Genomic DNA, 15,085 nt, shown 5'->3' on the forward strand with positions numbered 1-15,085 from the left:
CAGTCTGATACTGAATGATTCAGCAGGACACTAACAAACAACATTACATATATACAAATCTATGGGTATCGCTTTATTTTGATGGTCCACAAACTCTCATTAGATTATTAGTAAACTGTCTGCTTAAAATGAGGGTTCACCGAAAAATGAGTATTCAGCAGTTTGGAACAACTTGAGGATGGGTACCGTAAATGATAACAGGATTTTAACTGACTATACATTTACATCATTTACAATACAAATACATGTCAACTTATACCCCGCACCTCTACTACTGCTCAACTAATACTCTAATGAGAGTTTGTTGACATGTAGATTCAGCATTAGTTATAGTCAACAGAATGTCTAAAAATGCTGGGTTATTTTTAACTCATAGTTGGGTCACAAAGGGACAAACCCAACCCAAATTTGGGTTAAATTAAACAACAACAACAACAAAAGGTTTTATGTGACCCAAACAACCCAGCATTTTTTAAAGTGTATACGCCAAATATTTCTCATTCATCACACAATAACATTAACAACAATCAAAACATAAAAGTTTTATCGTTCATGGAATAGAAAAAGTGGTTAATTATACAAATGATTGCATTTGCAGATGCGTTTATTGTTTAAGTATGGCCTTAAAACTTATCTTAAAATTGCGAGCTATATCAGATGTATTTACAAATGATGACACATAATTTGCATATTGTAAACATCTTGAAATGATCCTTCATCTAAATTTCACATAAATCAAAGCAAACTGTGATTGGTTGCTTATAATATCAGACATACACTTTTTTTTACACAGGTAAATACAAAGTTCATGGTGCAAACTGGAGCAGACTTTATGCCACTTGTCAATAACCACAGATAACCTCTGTTCAAATGGAGGTTCATCCATTTCATAAAGCAGCTGTTTTCTTTTTTAGCAACAGTGAGTTTAATAGCAGATTTAGCCTTCATGAGGATAAATCATTAGCTCTCCTTATTACCCTTTGTGCTGTATACGCTTTGTGACATAAGAAGAGGTCAAGTCCTACTGAACGCCATTATTGTTTGCTAAAGGAAATTGGTTTACTCACAGCTGGTAAACAAAATGATTAAGAGAAGTCTCTTGACTTACCTGTGCTGATTTTTTCTCTGATCTGTCAAGAATCTAGAAGAGGCCGATTGAAAGCCATTTACACGTGTCCTATAAAGCACAGCAATAGAGAAAGACACGTTACAAATGCAAACAAAACTACCTTTGAACGTATCTACTAACTGTGATAAAATCTTAAATTCTTAAAAAAAAACCTACCTGAACACGAGACAATCTGATTCCCTTTAGCTCAGTTTGTGTTTGAAGCGGGCTTGATGAATGTAAATCATTAACCTGAAGCTCCGCCCTCTCCGCAGGTAAATCAGAACAGGTTTGAGATGCCAGAGCATCGCTCTTTATACAGATCTGTCTAACTAGCAAGTTAAATCAACATAAATCCTACAAAGTGTTATAAAAAAAGGCACAAATAAAATATTTTAAACATAATTGAGACAACAAAATACATCTTCAGGACAACAGTCATAAGGTGGAGTCACTGGTTTTATAGACACCCACACTGTCAGGAGTTAATCATTATATCTTAGAGTACCTGGTATATTACATCCAAACAAATTCACTAAATTAAAGGTTAACATTCACAGTTTTTATTACATGCATTTACAGTGAATATAGACAGACAACTTTTACCTCTGGGTACAATGGAGTGCATGGGTGGTGATGAATTATTGCCTATTTATGTCGCTAAACATCTGATGATTGTGCTTTCATATTGAGTGGTTAAAGAAGTACAATATTTTCAATCTACATGTAAAATTGGGATTTACATTTTTGAAGAAGTTGTGTTTTGATGTGCCTTAACACATATGTTAAGTAGGTGACCAAGGAATCAAAAATGTGAAGGTGGCCCTAATATTTATGATTTGTGCTTTCTTTAAGACATTAATGTTTTCATTCAGTGGTGTTGAGAATATAAGTGTTTGATATTTTTAATTAATGGCCTGGTTTCACATACAAGGCTAAGCTAAAGCCAGGACTAGACCTTAGTTAAATTAAGATGTTTAAAGGAACAGTATGTAGGATTGTGGCCAAAACTGGTACTGCAATCACACAACTGGTGGCCAATACACAAAATGACAACATAAACATCAGTTAAGGGGTTCAACTCCACTTTTTAAATGACAATATTCTGGCCAGACCACTGTTGTCAGTGATATAAGTATTTGAAATGAAAATGATTTCTTAATGTCTAGTGACATATCAGGGCCATTTTATGATTAATTGATATACATTTCTTACATACTGTTCCTTTAAGCATCTTTTATGAACATGACTTTACTGGTGTGTATCTTGTGACAAATCAATGGCTCTGGCATGTTTTAAGATCTGTCAGTGCAAGTTATTTTCACTTGAGACAGCTCAAACGTGCATTTTAGTCTAGGACTTTAAGCCTGTGAAACGTGGAGAAATTGTTCTATTTAAGGAAATTTTATGATTTATTGACATAAGTGTTAGGGGTGCATGCGGATGGAGATAGCAGGTGACTCAGACAATAAGCAATGATAAACTTTAATTAGAAAATGTCTTGGTTACAGTTCAGTTCAGTTTCAGTTTATTGTCCCCTAAGGGAAACTTGTCTTACAGCCAGGTAAACATACAGGTAGGACAACAGGTAACATATGAATAAACCACACAAACTACAATTTTAAAAACAATATTATACTACCACTCATTTAGGTCAAAGAATTATGCAGCAAAGTTGCACTTGGTATAAAAGACTTCTTTGTCTTTTTTAACTTAAAGTGCGTGTTGCAGGTTAACCACCACTGTTGATTAATGGGTACATAAATCACTCAAGATATGTATATCATTTTTAAAATGTCTCAAAAAAGGTCTTAAAGACCCTTTTTTAAATGTTTTTGGTATTAGCGTTTTTTTTAAGCAATTTGGCGATGACGTCACGTTGGGTAGAAGTAGATGAAAGCCTCAGCCAGAGCCATAGAGATAGATGAGACATTTATTGCCGTTTTCATTAATACTTACGTTTATAATATGGAAATCATATATACATAATAGGAAATATATAATGTGGTATACTGCAAAGTTACCCTGCTAATTATTATTTATGATATCCCAGGTCAAAAAGACGTAGTATTTAATGTATTAAAAATATACTTAAAATACAAATAGTATGTTTATAATACATTTGTATTTCCAACATACTTATTTGAAGTGTATTAAAAATACGTTAAATTGCATTTAAACGTATTTTTTAAAAGTATACTAGAAGTACACTGGTAATAAATATATACTTAATTACATTTTTAAGAAATATGCTATATTTTTAATGTATTTATATTAAGTGTACTAGAAGTACATTGGTAATAAATATATACTAAATTACATTTTTAAGAAATATGCTATATTTTTAATGAATTTATATTAAGTGTACTAGAAGTACATTGGTAATAAATATATACTTAATTATATTTTAAAGAAATATGCTAAACTTCAGAATATTTTTCATATATTTGTATTAAGTGTACTAGAAGTACATTGGTAATAACCCTAACATAGCAAGCAAACAACAACAAAATATCCACATTCTTAGTATTAACGTCACAATGCTTGTCTAATCGATTTAATCTTCCCGATCAGATCTAAGCTAATATAAACACAAAATGTTCTGTTGTTGGTACACTTTATAGACAAAAATACAAAAAACACAAATGCCTTCACAAAATAAAGACTAAGTAAGCATTTTCATTTTCTAAATGACTGTTCTCATTACAAATATATTCCAAAAAAATGTGAATGGTTTATACATAATTTTGGCATTAAGGTAAAATTTTGTTAAGGTTTCATGCAAAGGAAGTTAAATTAAGGCTTTTCAACCTAAGGCCAGTGGGTTTTGTACAGATGTACAGGCAGTATGAGTGTGACTTATGAAATGTAGTTTTCACAGAGCTGTGCGTTTCTCTTGTTTTCTTGCTAATTAATTAGTTTGTTTAGTTTATTTCAACTCAATTATCAGCAAGCTAAGGTTTAAAAAAATTATTTGGCCCTCACATCGTGCCGTTATTAACCATCCGGCCCTCAGCCTAGTATGAGTTTGACACCCCTGTTCTAAAATCTACAAGCATATTCTTGGTTTTAGAGGTGTTAAGCTGGAGAAGAGACCTGTCACACCATCTGACAAACTCCAACCACTGGCACATGCTGAGACTCATGTTTCTGCAGTAAACTGACAATAAATATATCATAAGCATATTTTAGGATGTGTCTATTTCTATACTGACTTCTACAGTCGTAAGTGTAGAGGATGAATAGTAAAGTTGAAAGTACACAACCCTGCGGGGAGCCAGTGGAAAAGACATGCCTTTCAGAGAGACAGCCGTTTACCTTAACTCGTTGTGTTCTATAAAAAAAAATCCATGATCCAGCTCACCAAATTTCTCTCAATATTAAACTCAGATAATAATTTACTAACTAAAACATGTGGCTGGATAGTATTAAAAGCAGAAGACAAATTTCAAAAACAAGAGCCTAGTGTGTACCAGGACCCTCTAAATAAGGGGTGTGGGGAATCCTGGTCCTGGAGGGCCACTGTCCTGCAGAGTTTAGTTCCAACCCTAATTAAACAACTGAAAAATCAAATCAAAGCATTCTGGATTTCTTGGAAATGAAATGCAGGTGTGTTTGATTAGGGTTGGAACTAAACTCTGGGGTCTAAAGACTAAGTTGTTAGTTGTTTGGTCTCAAGACAGGACTTAGAAAATCTTGTTCATGCTTTCATCACAAGCAGCGTGGATTACTGCAATGGACTTTTTACTGGATCCCCAAAAAGGTACTATCAACCTATGCTGATTTAAAAATTATGTTAAAGGGATAGTTCACCCAAAAATGAAAACTCTGCCATCGATTCACACTCATGTTGATCTAAAAAAAAAACTTAATGGTAACCAAACATTTTCAACAAAACATCAACATCTGGATGTTTCTTGTGAATTTAAAACATTAGATTTAGTAACACTATTACATAAACTTTATTCATACCAGTTTCATATAAGTGACACATATTAAACACACAAAGTTTATTAGTTTGTTTAGATAAAAAGTATAACATACTTATGGATGGAATTTTTACATGCAACAAAATACATAAATCTTATTAATTAGGCTAAATAGTTTTTGAGTACATTGGTACATTCTGTGATTCTGTGTTTGTCAAAATATAATATTGTACAAGTTTAATCATTTAATTTTTTTCAATTTATGCACTTATTTCCTTGCAAATCCTTGAAACAAGTAATCCAAAAACAAATATTCAAATTACTGAATAACCTTTTAACCCTTTACAAACAATTCTTATCCTCTATACATCAAATAGTAATAAAGAAATAAAAGTAAGATTTATATTAAAATGATTGATAGTTGTGAAATAAAACTACAAAATAACATTTTCATCACTAACATTTAAAGTAATGTTACTGTATAATGTCATGTAAAATCTAAAAAAAAATACAAAATGTAAACACTTTATAAATAAAATCTTATCTGAAACTAAAAATTGTAATAGTTAAATATAGATAAATGTTAGATTTGCATCCAAAGTACTAACAGCTGTAAAGACTAATATAACATCTATAACATTCATTTGTACAGAAATTAGATCTATATATGTATTTATATAAAATATATGTAAAATATATGATGTATTTTACTTCAAAGGGGACAGAGAATGAAAAACCATTTTTACCTTGTCTTTGTTGAATAATGGTAGTCTACCCGCATTCACGAACATACAAAAAGTGCTAGACATGCTAAACATCTCAGTCTCATAAAAATTCCTCTTTTAGAAATGTCAGCCAGAAAACGGCCCAATCTGAAAAACTGATGCTTATGACATCACAGGCATCTCCCTGCCCCTCCACTTTAAAATAATTGGCTTCCTTTTTATGAGTGGCAGCAAAGTCAGCCAATCAGTAATGAGATTGCAAGTTAAGCCAGTAGGGGGAGCCAAATAGGTGCAAAACCACTTGTTTAAAATCCCACACCCTAATAGAGCTATCTGAGAGAGGTTTTTAGGAAGCTTCTAAGGCATTACAGACCCAAACAAAAAAAAATTGTCTACATGTCACATCACAGAACAAGGATAAATACACCGTTCAATCATTCTATGTCACCTTTAATGAATCTTTTCTATTAAACTTCAATATGTGCTTATAATTTACTAAACGTTTACAGTCTACTCCTCAATGGGTTTTTTTGGGGGGGGAGGGAGGCTGTCAAAAGACAGCTTTCATCCACTTCACATACTGCTGTCTAACCTGAACAAAGAGCCAAAGGATGTTAAAAACAAATGTATAAATGCTCTTATGCTCTTTATTCTCTATCTCAGGTTAAATACATTTCATATGTGATATGAAAGTGGATTTACCTCATGACTGAGCACACAGTGGATGAGGAAGATGAAGGTTCCTTGCTGTGAGTTCAGGATCAGAAAGAGAATCTCCATCATTTTATTGTTATCAGTGAAGAAACCCAGAATCCAAGGACAACCAATAATCACAAACTGGGCCAGAGTTTTAAAAGCCATAATCCTGCAGAGAAAGAAAAATAATCAATGTATTTTATTTTATGTCCATGTGAATCTTTCTTTAAAATGTTTCAAACAAAATGATTGTTACTTGGTTTGTTTTATCTGTGAAACTTTAGCATTGAGCTTTGTGATAGTTGACCTCATACTGATGATGATACTGATGAAGAGAATCGTGTTTATCTGAAAAAAAAATGAATAATAACTTTCTTTATCAGTAGTATAAAAAAATCTGGAAAAATTAAACATACTGCAAGAATGAAGCAAACAGGTCCCAGAAAACTCCAGATGAAGCCGTTCTCCTGTTTAATCCAGCATCTGTTTACAGGAAAACACCAAATTAAATATTCAAAAATACAATTGAAATTCTACCATTTAAAATATGTTTTCAATAGTGTATAACACTCAATAATGTTAAACATTTATTTATGTTGGAGATTTAGAAGAGTTTGCTATTTTTTTTTTTTACTTTATTTTTTTTTTGTTTTGCGTTATTTTTACAAATGGGAGTGCAAAAGATTTCTAATCTCATTTAAATGATTCCTGAATAAAATATAATAAGTAAAACACAGAAAACACAAGAAACAGACGGACATCAGTAATACAGATTTATTGTTTGGTCGAAATTATAGGGACAATTCAGTGTTTGTAAGTGATTATGTAGAAACATCTCTTCATTGGAATAGAAAGATGTGTTTCAAAGATAAGTTGAAATTGGTTGCTTTTCATGAAGACATCAAGATAATATTAAATTAAGCTGCTTTACATGATGATGTTAATTCTTTTATGACCAGTTGTTCTGGTTTGTAAATGTACTGTGACAAGGTAAACAGAAATAAATATTGACACCTTCCCCAGACATCATCACTTATCCTACAAATCTCAACAATAGGGACAATCATTAAATTAATTCAGATAAAACTTTCAACTGCAATGCATACTGGGAGTCATGAATTAGATTAGTACTATGTTGATACATAGCATGCATTGCAGCATGAAGCTTTCTTTTGTTAATCGTCACCATTGATGAGCTTCATAGACTGATTCATGATGTCAGATATTGATTCAGTAGTTTAACCTTCTAAGTATATTTTAAAATGTCAATATTTTTTCAATATTAATGGAGGGTACAAACATGATATTGATTCAATGGGATTAAAATTGACAAATCAACAATTTTAAATATTGTTTCAATGGTTACTTGCTATTTGGGTTGTATACCCGAAGAAGTTTTCATATTGTTTTATATATGTTTCGATTTGCGGTCTCACGTCTTATAACTTGTCTCTTAACTTTTCAAATTCAAACAACCTCTTTCAAATGATTTGATTTATAAACTTTAGTGCTAGATAATTCACAGATTTTTTTTAACATCAGTAATGTATAACTCTAAAAACTACTCCAAAATTGCCAATTGTGGCACATTAGATATTTCTTGTGTGATTTTGTATGTTGCTTTCTATGTTGCTATATTAAATTAAATATTGCTATATCATTTGTTTATCAAATAATGAAAATGTGTACATTGTCTATTAGTTTAAGTTGAGGGGATGCATATCAGTGGCTGATGTGACAGATTTTCTTTGCAGCTTTATTTTACTTTTATAGTTACAGTATTGTACATATGCACATACATATACATTACTTTATAGTGTTTTGGCTGATTGATTGATTGATTATTTTTTTATTTTTTTATTTTAAACTCCACTTGAGATCTTTGTGAGGAGTTAGATTCCAACAAGATAGAGTGCAGATTTTCTCTCTTTCCGATTTAAAAAGAGTTTAAGTTAAAAGAAAAATTTGTAAGACAGCCACAAGCAGTCTAAGTCCTGTGTTTGTTCTTGTGCTATAGCGAAGGAAGACACACATTTACTGTTTTGTGTGTTTGGGGGAGGAGCATGCGGTAGACTTGCCGTGATAGTCTGTGAAACGGTGATTACCGGTGCTTCAGCCTCTCACCGGTTAGATCACTTGCCCACCGCGACACCGTCTTTCATTGTCGTTTTTATATTTTCGTGTAATTGAATCATTTCAATCATTTCAAATGAAAATAAAATTCTGTCACCTCGGCAACCCTTGCATGCGGTCATGGGTTTACAGTCTGATGAGTGCGAGCATTGTGAATCATTCACAATAAAAATGCTTTGTGCTTGCCGTGATTATTTTCTGACGGCACCGTCAAATGTAAGATTTATTTCTTTGCGCGATCCCGGAGCGCACTCCGGTGCTTCTTCGGTTCATGTGGGGGATAATTATAATGATGACGTTGATGATATCTCTCTCGGTTCTGCAGACTTTGATAAACCAGCCTCCGAGAGTTCCTTTCACGATCAAAAGTAGGTTGCTGATTTCCTCGTGGGCCAGAGAACCCCAAACAAAAGCAAACTAGGGGATAGGTTTCTATCTAGTGACAAAGGGGAGAGGACGAAACATGAGCCTCTCCCCTTCTTTGAGGATCTCCATGGTGAATTAGATAAATCATGGGAAAGACCATACTCATCGTGTGTTTTCATGCCTATGACGTCATTATATTCGACTATCGTGGGTACGAAGACACGCGGATATACCGAGATGCCACAGGTGGAAGATACGCTCGTGAGTTATCTCTCGACTGGCTCGGCATCCTCATTAAAGAAGCCTACCCTGCTCACGAAGTTGTGTAGAATAACTTCAGCTCTTGTGGGCAGAGCTTATCAAGCTGCAGGTCAGGCTGGTGCTGCGCTGCATACTATGGCGATATTACAGGCATACCAGGCTGATCTGTTAAAGGATTTGAGTGCAAGCGAGACAATAGACAAAGAGACATTTGACGAGCTGCGTAGAGCTACAGATCTGTCTCTCCGTGCCACCAAGCAAACGGCTCGCGCTATGGGTCATTCAATGTCTGCTCTAGTAAGCACAGAGTGACATTTATGGCTAAATTTGTCAGGCATAAATGAGAAGGATAAAACTTTTCTTTTAGATGCCCCTGTTTCCCCATTGGGTTTATTTGGTGTTGCGGTTGACTCCATTGTCACAAAATTCACTGAAGTTAAAAAGCATGAGGAAGCATTCACACACTTTTTCGCCGCATGCTAGGGGTGGGGCTGTCAGTCATGGTCACCCGACCTCTTCCCGGTCCTTCAAAGCCGAGGGACATTAAAAAGGATAGCGAAGCGAATCGTGCTCCCTGCAAAGAGCTTGGGGATCGACTCGTCACACTCAGCAGCCCCCAGGGCGGACATCAGCACTTTCATTTATAGAAAGAAACAGTCCTGACGGTTCCACTCACTACAGTAGGGCTCGCTGGCGGGGCGAGGCGTATCATATTACATCAGATCGCTCCGTCCCGCTGCCTTTACGAAGCCTCTCCACCTCCGCCGCCTCTGGGCATGCGGGGGGCAGCGGTTTCCAGCGAAATGTTAAAGGTCCCCCTGTCTTTCTGCTGTCCTTCAGGGCGCGGGACTTTTAGCACCCCCTCAAGAGGAATAAATAAAATGAATACCATTATCAGAGAGTCTGGCAGCGTGGAAACTTCTGCCAGGCGTTTCAGCTTGGGTAATAAGCACAGTACACATAGGATACAGAATCCAATTTGTTCGTCATTCTCCGCGCCTCAATGTCGTGATATTCACTTCCGTGAGACCAGAACAAACGCACATACATTGCAAGAGATACAAACTCTACTGATGAAAGGGGCCATAGAACATGTTCCCCTTCCAGAGAGAGGGTCAGGCCATTACAGCAGATACTTCCTGGTTCCCAAGAAGGATGGGGGGTTGCGTCCAATTTTAAATCTTTGTGTTCTTCCATTCGGCCTAGCCTTATAACCCTGCACATACACAAAATGTATGGATGCAGCACTGGCTTTCCTTTCAAGTCAGTGTGTGTATTTCCACTGATTGCGCTCCGAATCCGTCACAGCTCCGGCCATCCGCAGCCCTCTGGCACAAATACGCAGAGCTTCTATTTTTGACGGATGCCGGACAGCTCCGCAGGGCGGAGCCATGACTTTATCGCGTGATCATACCTGAATACCATAATATCATAAAATACCTTTTTATTTTTTGAATTTTGGATGGATTTGATGAACTGCTCTGTCTACGCGAGATCTCGTGTTGTGATCTGGGCTGGTTTGTAAAAACGTCATAATTCAACGGCATAATGGGCAGAGACAGAACTAGGTATCGCGCGATCATCACGTGAATTTGCGAGACCTCATGGGTCTAGGGATAGTCTGGGATTCGATTACGATGCGGGCACATCTGTCTCCCGCACGAATTGGGACCATTCAGCATATCTTGAGCGGAGTCAGGCTAGGCCAGGATCTCACTGTAAAACAATATCAAATAATGTTAGGGCTCATGGCATCAGCATCCACGGTGATTCCATTGGAGCTGTTGCACATGAGGCCATTTCAGTTGTGGCTTAGAGCCAGAGGGTTTCATCCAAGGGCCAATCCTCAAAGGCTAATAAAAGTGACGCGCCGCGGGCTACGTACACTAACTATGTGGATAAGACCCTGGTTTCTTGCCTTGGGTCCCACGCTAGGGACGACTTGTCATCGCAGACTGCTAATGACAGACGCCTCCCTGACGGACTGGTGTGCGATCTAAGAGGGTCGTCCAGCTCAAGGGGAATGGGAGGGTCATCAGCTCAGTTGGCACATCAATTGCCTAGAGCTGACTGCTGTATTTCTGGCCCTTAAATACTTTCTCCCCCAACTAAGAAGCTGTCATGTCCTAGTGCGGGTGGACAACACAGCGACAGTCTCATACATAAGTCACCAGGGAGGTCTGCGCTCACTAATTTGAACAGGATAGAGAGGCAGATTTTAATCTGGGCTCAGGAGAAGTCCCTGTCAATCTCCATGTTGGGCCCCTGAAGGGTACCATATGAGGGACACGGGCTTGTCGCTTGATGTTGAAACTATTTTGAGTGCTAGGGCTTCCTCCACTAGAAAGAATTATGCCTTTAAATGGGGTGTCTTTGAAGCATGGTGCACGACACATAATGCAGATCTTGTTAACTGCCAGATTGCTAAAGTTCTGAGTTTTCTGCAGGAAAAGCTGTCAGCAGGCTTATGCCCATCCACTCTTAGGGTTTATGTGGCCGCTCTTTCGGCTTGCCATGCTTTGGTGGACGGGGCAGAGCTCAGGAGGCATCCTCTGCTCGGTCGCTTTATTCTTGGGGAAAAGTGAGGCCTCCAACAAGAACTAAGATTCCTTCGTAGGACCTAGCTATAGTCCTGGTTCAGACCCCCTTTGAACCTCTAGAGTCAGCGTCTGATAGACTTCTGACACTAAAGATGGTTTTTCTAATGGCAATAACTTCTTTAAAAAGAATTGGGGATATGCAGGGTCTGGCGGTTTCGGGATCCTGTCTAGATACAGTCCATGCTCTTCAGGTCTATGTCCACAGCACTAGCCAGTGGTGAAAGTCAGAACAATTGTTTGTCTGTTTTCGGGCCGCAACAGATGTTGGCCACCAGGCAGTCCATATCACACTGGGTTAGGGATGCTATTGCTCTTGCCTATGAGGTGGGCGGTCAAGTCTCGCCAGCAGGGCTGAGAGCCCACGCCACCAGGGGAGGAGCCGACTACTGCTTTAGTGAAAGGGGCTCCTTACAGAGCATTTGTGATGCGGTGGGCTGGTCCTCTCCGCATACATTTGTAAGATTTTATAGCTTGGATGCTCATGTCACTCCAGGTTCTCATGTCCTTGAGTCAACATCACAAGCTGGTGTCTAAACCATTTGCTCCACAAAAGGGGTATCCCCACTGCTACTATTAGTAAGGGGTGCCTGCTTATAAGTGTTTGTGAGGCGGCAGGAGCATCATTTCCGCACACATCCATATTTATAGTTTGTTTATTTATGTCTGAGATTTCCTTGCAGTCCTTGTACGCACACTTACACATCCGTAAGGGGCCCAGACATCTCCAAGCACGGCAGTGTGGTTATTGTTGTTCCCCATAGTGCTTTAGCAGCGCAGCATTGAGAGTAGATTTTGAAAGGGAACGGTGGGGTTACTTGACTGTAACCTTGTTCCCTGAAAAAGCAGAACGAAATGCTGCGCTGGCTTGCCGTACAGTAGATGTCCCAGGACTGGTCATCGGGTGCGCTTTGATGTCGTCATCAACCGAGGCTACATTACCTCCGGGTCAATTTCATTGACGTGTTTGCACACTATATTCAGCGGGTCAACAACAAAAGACGTTTCCCTGTAGCGCTTTAGCAGTGCAGCATTTCATTCCACTTTTTCAGGGAACAAGGTTACAGTCAAGTAATCCCAATGTTTTGTTTGTGATGTGCATGTGTTTTCCTGTGGATTATGTTTCAATCCAAACAAGAACAGAGGAAAATGTTTTTTATTGTGTGCTATATGAAGACCACTTAAGGACACTTAGTGCCTGCGTGGTTACTAAAAAGTCACTGCTTGCTACTGGTTTCTGCACAAACAAATGAATAACATGTATATTTTTAACGAATATATAATAAATCCTCAAACATACTGTTCACTGCCGTAGCCTTCAGGAACCAGTCCAACAGATACCCCCACTATAACAAAAGCTATTGAATAACCAATCACAATCAAGAATCTGCTGCTAAGCACCGCCCTCTGTTTGCAACTGATCTGTGATAGGTTCTTCACACAGATGAAGAGCAGCACAGCTTCAATGAACATCCACACAAAGCAGGAGAGAAAGAGGAAGTGAAGAGCTCCTGATATAACAGCACACAACTCCTGAAGAGATTTAAAGATGATTAAATAAAAAAATCATTTTCACATAGACAGCCAGCTATATCTCGCATTTAAAGATGCATGAAAAAATGTCATGAATAATTCTCACCTCATGAGGTTTTATGAGTGTCAGGAAGCGTTGTGTGAGTAAGAACAGAAGATGAGCAGAGAGCAGACTAATGCAGAGGTTGATTCGAGCTACATTGTTCACTCCAGGTTTCCATCGACAGAAAGCAAAAGTCAACAGAGCCAAACTAGTAAACACCAGACCCACAATCACAAACACTAAATTCACCAACTCCATCCGAGAATCATCCTGAGAAAATATCAAGAGATGTGTGATGAAATGATGGCATGTGATGAAATGTTTTTTCGTCTTTTTTTACCTTGCATGAACTAACTCAAGTCTCTTTTTTCTCTCTTTGTTGGTAAGAGTTGGTAAGCAGCTTGTGCAGGATCATAATATTAGTTAGATATCAGTCCCACCTATGTTAAGTTGTCTTACCTGTGATGTTCTGCTGCTGATTTGCATGATGAGAGCGAATGTTGACAGATGAAGACATGAACACACAGTGTGGCTGCTGTTGGACTGTACAACAGAACAACCATATTCAGTCCACTCAGTCATGTTCCAGTACACACAGGAAAGATTTCCTTCAGATACAAACTCCTTCACATAAAGAAAGAATATTTAAACGTCATTTAAAGAAATTTGTTACCACTGTTCTTAGTTATTAATCAGTGCTTATACTGAATAAAAGGGGATTTACATAAAAAATTCAAACACAAAATGAGTAACTCACTCTGATGTGTTTGAAGGTGAAGTTGACTGGTTTGATGAGGTTTCTCACAGGGGTTTTAGGAAGAGTAGCTGAGATGACAGTGGACATCATGGTTTTAACTGTGTCATTTGATGTGTTGAAGAAGTCTGGTTTCAGTAGGTTCTCCATTGTGTTATAGCTCATGAAAGCCACAGCAGCTGATTCTGTGGTTTTATTTTAGGTTTCAAACAGAAATTGTGATAGAGAGGATAACGTTGCAGATTGCAGCTTTTAACTCCACTTCATTATTCAAAATCACAACATTTTTGCTTACCTATACCAGGGTTGTTCTTGGCGATCCCAATGAGATCAATGTCTAGGGAAGCATTTGTTGTGTCGAGCTGAGGGATTTTAACCAAGGTGACATGTGGTCCAACCATGAAGACTTGTGCCTCTGATTTATAAAAAATACAGTGTGTGATATTTTTTAATCACTATTTTAAAACATAATAATAATTTTAAAAATATAGATTTTAGAGTTTTTAATGCATGTTAGCTCATACAAAAAAGTTTCTTTCTCACATTCTCTAGAGGACTTAAATTACATATATATTTATTTTAGTAATAGTTGTTCTCTCTTACCTACAGTATCAAGAGTTAAATTGACATTGTTACAGTTGTCTGTTGGCTTTACCAACATGGAGACGAGGTTCTCACTGACTTTTAACACACGGTTTCCATCTGACACTAGTTTTTGTGGGTCAGCTGACAATGAGGGTAAAATCTTCATTGAAGTATTGAAAACCAGCTCTAAAAGATTGGTCACGTTCTAATGAATAAAACAGAAAAACAAATTTACATAAAGAAACCATAAGAGGTCATCAACATTGTACAGTTTCTTTGACTCACAAAAGGGTTAAAGATTTTGAAGGTGTAAAATAAGTCTTTGGTGTCCCCAGAGGGCATATAAAAGCAATAA

The 15,085-nt window shown here is 37.2% G+C and overlaps 1 protein-coding gene across 1 annotated transcript in view; it reads right to left on the bottom strand.

Moving 5' to 3' along the window:
- Positions 1-6,312: 6,312 nt before the first annotated feature.
- The window catches only part of LOC135750113 (adhesion G protein-coupled receptor E3-like), a 39,791-nt gene continuing 31,018 nt past the window's right edge, over positions 6,313-15,085 (bottom strand). The window contains exons 3-12 of the mRNA XM_073816314.1: positions 14,749-14,935; positions 14,441-14,560; positions 14,149-14,330; positions 13,851-14,015; positions 13,455-13,661; positions 13,116-13,348; positions 6,875-6,941; positions 6,715-6,806; positions 6,465-6,627; positions 6,313-6,354 (exon numbers count right to left, since the gene is read on the bottom strand). Of these exons, the coding sequence (XP_073672415.1) occupies positions 6,313-6,354; positions 6,465-6,627; positions 6,715-6,806; positions 6,875-6,941; positions 13,116-13,348; positions 13,455-13,661; positions 13,851-14,015; positions 14,149-14,330; positions 14,441-14,560; positions 14,749-14,935 (1,458 nt within the window). The remainder of the gene's footprint in view (positions 6,355-6,464; positions 6,628-6,714; positions 6,807-6,874; positions 6,942-13,115; positions 13,349-13,454; positions 13,662-13,850; positions 14,016-14,148; positions 14,331-14,440; positions 14,561-14,748; positions 14,936-15,085) is intronic.

The sequence above is a fragment of the Paramisgurnus dabryanus genome, chromosome 12, assembly GCF_030506205.2.
Source record: "Paramisgurnus dabryanus chromosome 12, PD_genome_1.1, whole genome shotgun sequence".
In the NCBI taxonomy this organism is placed as follows: domain Eukaryota; kingdom Metazoa; phylum Chordata; class Actinopteri; order Cypriniformes; family Cobitidae; genus Paramisgurnus; species Paramisgurnus dabryanus.